Source organism: Mauremys mutica, chromosome 1, assembly GCF_020497125.1.
Source record: "Mauremys mutica isolate MM-2020 ecotype Southern chromosome 1, ASM2049712v1, whole genome shotgun sequence".
In the NCBI taxonomy this organism is placed as follows: Eukaryota; Metazoa; Chordata; order Testudines; family Geoemydidae; genus Mauremys; species Mauremys mutica.
In genome coordinates, this window is record NC_059072.1 from 368,147,284 (window position 1) to 368,153,951 (window position 6,668).

Genomic DNA, 6,668 nt, shown 5'->3' on the forward strand with positions numbered 1-6,668 from the left:
CAGGCATCTGTCTCCAGATCTATCTGTCTATTATCTACCCCTCCATCCTGGTTATTGACAAGTTATCAGACTCTATGGAGATCTAGGACTAATTCCTAGTTTTTCTTCCTAATCAACTAAAATGTTTACATATATACAAACACAAAGAGCAGTCAATTTCTGTCTGACTCAGGGGAGAGCTGAAGAGTTCTCATCTCCCTTTGGGAAAGTCCCTTAATTACTGTTTACTCCTAAAGCTGGATAATTAGCACAGAAGCACAGATCAGCTGGTCTACAGCCTGTTTGCATCCAGATGCTGCTTCTCCCCTGGAGGCTGAGCGAACCCCCCTGAGACTGCACAATGCTATGTTATAAACTGTGCACACCCTTGTGTCGGCTCTCGGCGTAGGACGCTGCTGCAGATACTGGAATGAGAGAGGTGTGGGACACGGCTACCTGAGGGGGATTTCCAGGGAAGACACGTCTGTCTCAGGATTCACAGGTACCATCTCTTGCTGAGGAGCTCACCTCCTTGAGAAACTTAGTGCAACGTGGGCATGATGGGATAGACAGTAAGTTTGTGATACTTTCTGCCCTGCATAGCCAGTAAACATCCCAGGGCCCTTCCGACAGTGGATGAGTTTGCTCCAGTATTTTCTGTGCACACCTGTCCTCCCCAGCTGATGGCTTCCTACCCCAGGTGAATGTATGTTTCCCAGAGGCCCAGTGGATCCTCCAGGAGAAAGGTATTAGTAGATGTATAATACAAAGGCTGGAGAATGGCGTGGTGGGATGAAAAGGGGTTTGGGGTTTTCTTTGGGATGTAGGTGGGGCCTTGGGCTGCCCTCGGAGGTAGGGTGTTGTCTCGGGTTGCCCCTGCTGATATCTGTTTCAACTGCTACTCGTTTTTTTCTTTTCCACCACCTCCACCCATTTGGTTCCAATCTCGTCCACCTCAATTACAGTTTTGGGCTTCCCATCTAGGATGTACCTTTCTATTTCCTCAGGAACACCCTCTAAGAACTGCTCCATTTTCATTAGGAAAGAAAGATCTTCCAGAGATTTAACGCTTGCTCCTGATATCCAGGCATCCCAATTTTTTTCAATGTGGTAGGCGTGTTGGAAAAATGCAACATCCAGTTTCCACTTTAGGGCTCTGAACCACCGACAGGCATGCTCGGGTGTTAGCCTCATTGTGATTCTGGCCTTTTTTTAAAAAAAGTTCATAACTGTTCATGCGTTCCTTAGGCATTTCAGCCACCACCTTTGCTAAGGGTCCACTGATCTGTGGTCTCAGCTCCATCATGTACTGCTCTGTAGAGATGCTGTACCCATGGCAGGCTCTTTCGAAATTTTCTAAGGCCTCAGTATTATCACCTGCCTTGTAGTTGGGGAACTTTCTGGGACGGGAAGCGGGACCTGGAGAAGGATTGCCAGGGTTGTCTGGTACATTCTGCTTAGCTCTTGCCTTCTCTAACTCCAGTTCATGCTGCCTCTCTTTTTATTGTAACTCCAGGTCTCTCTTGTGGGCAGCTTCCTGCGCCTTCATTTCTAGTTGTTTTAATTCGATCAGTCTCTTATTTTCATTCTCTTTCGCTGCCAGTTAGTCAGCTCTGGTTTATTAGCTGTGTCACTGGTCATCATGTTCCTGCTTTTTGTACTCAACCTAGCCTACCGCCAGAGCTAGAAAAGGGAAAAAAACTAGCTTGTGAATTCCCTTGTAGAAAGTTACCTACCCTGCCCTCAGGCAGAGACAAAAATCTCCAGCTGCTCACAGCTTAAAAACATCCCTTTGTTACCAGGACCTGATACCTCTGCCTCCAGCTTCCCCAAATATCCCCCCAAACTCCTACACCCCTTTTCCTGGGCATGTTGATAATAATCTCCCAAGCCCCTACACCCCTTTTCTTGGGCAGGCTTGAGAATAAAATCCTCACCAATTGGTACAGGTGAACACAGACCCAAACCCTTGGATCTTAAAATGATGAAAAATCAATCAGGTTCTGAAAAGATGAATGTTAATTAAAGAAAAGGTAAAAGAATCACCGCTGTAAAATCGGGATGGTAAGTACTTTACAGAATAACAAAAGACTCAAGAACATAGAGGATCTCCCCTCTTGACAAAACTTCCCTCTAGACAAGACCTCCCTCTAGACAAGGAAAATCACAAGCCAAAATAAAAAGAAGCTAACGGATTCCTTCACTAGTACTTACTAATTCTAATGGAGTTGGATTGCTTGCCTTCTTGATCTGTCTCCGGCATGTACACAGAACAGATAGACAAAGAACAGACAAAAAAAAGCCTTTTCCCCCTCCTTTTGGTCAGGTGCCAGCCAGGTTACCTGAGCTTCTTAACCCTTTACAGGTAAAAGGATTTTGACCCTCTGGCCAGGAGGGATTTTATAGTACTGTATACAGAATGGTGGTTACCTTTCCCTTTATATTTATGACAACATATCTGGAAAATCAGGGTGTTGCTAGATATTAAAAGAGGAACTGAAATCATTAACACCCAAGAATGTCTTCCCTTGGGGTTCAATTTAAATTTTACAAAGTAAACAGAAGCCCCTGCGTTTAGCACAGTACACTCCACAAGCCCAAAATAAAGCGATAAACCTGATCACGTCTAACTAAACACTTCCTGTTCTACTTGCTTAACTATTGTTCCAAATGAGTAATTTTTAGGTATAAATGCTGATGATTTTTCATATCCGGTCCAGTCTTTACAGCACACCTGCTGCTCTCTGTCTCTCCAGCGGAGAGAAAACAACAGCCCTCACAAAGACGGGAAGTTTTTTCTCAATTTTCCAAGTTTCTAGTCTTCCCATTGGCTCTTTTGGCCAGGTGCCAACTCACTTCCTCTTACCTAAGCATTTCAGTGAGACGGCTTCACTCTTTACAGGCAAGGCAAGTAGAGAACAGCTACTAAGAGGGATTTTCACAGCTAACTGACTGGCTGGGTGAGTGTTCATAAAAGGGGTTCTACCCCCCATCATTTACCACGGCAGGTGTTTCCACACAGTTGCTATCAATGACGCCCATGTCTTTTTCATGGGGTGCATCTAGCTGGGATGTTCCCCCCCCCAGAGCATGGATTGGCAAAAGTTTGTGGTTTTTTTCCCACTCTCAGGTTTTAAGCAACCAGTTGAATGGTCAACTCCCTACAGCATGCACTCCCTAACCTGGCTTTCATTGCATTAAGGAACAATGATGGATAACCAGTACCCAAAGTCATGTTTCCTGCTATTGCCTATTAAGCTTTACCTCACCACAACATGTAGGAATTATTGACACATGCCATAAAATATGGAATTGGCATTAGTAGGGTCAGTTGTTCATAATTTATTTCTATGAATAATGAAAATGTCTTTTGTCAGTGTGTGAAGAGTGGCCAATCTGCTTCACCAACAAGAACAGTCTCCAGTAGTGCATGTAGTGTCTCAAATTCACATTGTCTCTCCATCCAGGCATTTGTACTGCGACCATCACCCTTGACCCTGGGCACATACAGGAAGTCAGGAGAACATACAGTGCATGGAGGAAACACGGTTCTACCTCAGAGTTGGAGACCTTCACTGGTACTCCATGTCAAACTCCAATACAACCGACTTCACCAACCCCTCCACCTTCATCCTGCAGGGTATTTCTGGCCTGGAGGCATCCCATGTATGGATCTCCATTCCCTTCTGTGCCATGTTCATCTTAGCCATCTTGGGGAACTTTGCCATCCTGTTAATTGTGAAGATGGAGCCGAGCCTCCATGGGCCCATGTACTATTTCCTCTGCATGCTGGCCATCGCTGACCTGGTCCTGTCTACAGCCATCATACCCAAAATGCTGGCAATCTTCTGGTTCAATTCCAGGGAGATCGATTTCAGTGCCTGCCTCACCCAGATGTATTTCGTTCACTGCTTCTCAGTGATGGAGTCCGGGATCATTGTGGCCATGGGTTTTGATCGCTATGTGGCCATCTGCCATCCCCTGAGACATTCCACCATCCTGACAATCCCCGTGGTGGCCAAGATGGGCCTGGCCGTGGTGCTGCGCAGCGCCATGGTCATACTGCCCATTCCCATCCTGGTAAGACAGTGGCCATATTGCAGAACTAACATCATCCCCGAGCCATTCTGCACACACATATCCGTGGTGAAGCTGGCCTGTGGCGACACCCAGGTTAGCAGTTACTACGGCCTCTTTGTGCTATTGTGTGTAATGGGTCTGGATGGGATTTTTATCACTGTGTCCTATATCCAGATCCTCAGGGACATCTTCAGCCTTCCCACAAAGGACACCCGGCTCAAGACTTTTGGAACCTGCGTCTCCCACCTATGTGTTATCTTAACCTTTTACATCCCAGGTCTCTTCTCCTCCCTCATATACCGTTTTGTACAGAATGTGCCCTTGCATTTCCATGCTCTTATTGGCAACATGAACCTACTGATGCCACCCATGCTGCACCCCATCATCTATGGGGTGAGGACCAAGGAGATCCGGGACAGGCTGCTCCGGTTCATTACTCATAAGGAATGATTTAGTTGGGGATTGGTCCTGCTTTGAGCAGGGACTTGGACTAGATACCTCCTGAGCTCCCTTCCAACCCTAATATTCTATGATTCTATGTTTCTAACTAAAGTTTTCTCCTGCTGCTCTGGTTCTGAGACTGAGCTCCGTGAAGCACTGGCTGGTGACATGGTGCTGGGCCCTCTTCCTTCTGTCACTTACTGGTCAGTGAAAGAGACATTAAATCCTTTCATGATCTTACTGTGCTGTCTCACCGTGACAAACTGGGCAATCAGTCTGTATAGAACTTATTAATTCTTAGCAGTTAGAAAGGTGTGAAAAATTGGACCCTGAGACCCTGACCTCTGACGTATCTATTGCGCAAGGCCCTACTCCTACCCCACCTGCCCTGGGTCCTGGCTTCTCTACTCCCCCCCCCCCCCTCTGATATTAGAAATTTATTGGAAGTGAGGAAACATGATGATCCAGTAGGGTTCATTATGACCTGTGTGTTTTGTGGAAGTTAGTTATAAAAAGGATTAGCTAGAGAATGTGCTTTGGAGCAGCCCTCTGAAGCCATCTTAAGAGTCTCTTTTCCTTACACTTTTTCTCCCCAGTGGGTGAGCAACTAGCCACTTCAAACCCCTTGTTAATTATTCAGCACCGTTCCAGAGTTTAGGTAAACATCTGGCAAATTCTAAACCTACTGCTTCTGCCTGTGTCCGCTTATATATAATAAACTGAAATGTTAGTGTACAGCACATTTACTTGCATCAGTCTTTTATTAGACAGAATTGCTGTGGTCCCATGGATTTATTCCTGACACCACCAGGAGTGCAATAGTTAAGTTACCCCAACTGAGGGTTCTGAAAACTTGGGTTACAGGATGACCAAATCTGCATGCAGTATTCGATATGTGGGTGTATCATGGATTTATATAGACACCATATTATATTTTTGTCTAATTATCTATCCGTTCCTTAAAGGTTACTAGCATTCTGTTAAAGCAGCAAAGAATCCTGTGGCATCTTATAGACTAACAGACGTTTTGCAGCATGAGCTTTCGTGGATCAAACAATGACTAACACTGCTGCAGCAAGTGTGCTTTCTGTGAAGTATTGTTAGCCACTGTGCTTTTCCAACTAGTGATAACTTAATACATATATTCATCAACCCCATGAGGTGTTGTGCCTCAGTTTCCCTCTCCAGACAGAAGACCATTATATTATCAATTCCCTCCTGTGACAAGCTTTGAGCCTGTGAACAGGTGTTAGCTGAAAAGCAGTAGCCCATATGGCTTCTTATTCATTATCCTTGCATGTCCAAAATCTTTTCCCCAAAATCATGCCTGGTTCACTTTGTCAGAGGTTTGCCATAATTACCACATTTTTTTTTCATAAAATTTACCATTAGCAACAAACTTTGCATTATGAGATTTAACAATAACACCAAACCTTTTCTCACAGGTGGGCATTTCCAAATATTTTATTATTCCACCCCTTGTGTTTGGACAGTTTGGTGTTCACTACCCGTTGTGTCTTTCAATTCCTTCCTAAACCTTAACCTGGGTTTAACTGCTGCTTTTCCTTTCCTCTCAGTGTCCCCTTCAGTAGGGATCTCAGTGTAAGATCATCTCTGGGGTCTTGGTACGCCAGGGTCCGGTGAGATACAGATGTAATGGCTACCCCCCTGTGGAGTTGCTTCTAACCCCAGGGTATGGCCATGCAAAGAATCACCCCTTCTTCACCTTGGGCTTTCTCTGTGCTCCCCACTACCAGCACTGGGAGGTTCCCCACTCCCCAGGGCTGCAGCAGTGGGGGCTGGGAGACCCGGAGCTCCACCAGCAACTTGAAGGGCCCAGGGCTGCTGGCCGCTGCTATAGCCCTGCTGCAGTAGCAGTGGCTGGGAGCCTTGGGCCTATTTAAATCACCAGCCCCCCCGCCACCCATCAGCAGCCATATTGGCAGGGAAGCTGACGGGGGTAGGGCAAAAGGGGCAGCGACCTTAAAGCGCTGCTGTGGTAGTGCTTTATCTTCGGCTGTGTACGGGCCGGTACTGGCAGACACTTCTTACCGGTATGCCGCACCGAGCCATAGCAGCCTACTTTCACCTCTGCCCATGTGACTTAGAATCATAGAATGATAGAATCTCAGGGTTGGAAGGGACCTCCGGAGGTCATCTAGTCCAAC

The 6,668-nt window shown here is 46.1% G+C and overlaps 1 protein-coding gene across 1 annotated transcript; it reads left to right on the forward strand.

Moving 5' to 3' along the window:
- The first annotated feature begins 3,564 nt into the window (after positions 1–3,564).
- On the forward strand, positions 3,565–4,509 carry LOC123362905 (olfactory receptor 52M1-like). Its single transcript, XM_045003462.1, has one exon. It carries the CDS (start codon positions 3,565–3,567, stop codon positions 4,507–4,509), a length of 945 nt encoding a protein of 314 aa, XP_044859397.1.
- Positions 4,510–6,668: the final 2,159 nt, after the last annotated feature.

Bases quoted from the DNA above. Each gene is read 5' to 3' on its own strand.
- LOC123362905 (XM_045003462.1), top strand. From the start codon at position 3,565: ATGTCAAACTCCAATACAACCGACTTCACCAACCCCTCCACCTTCATC.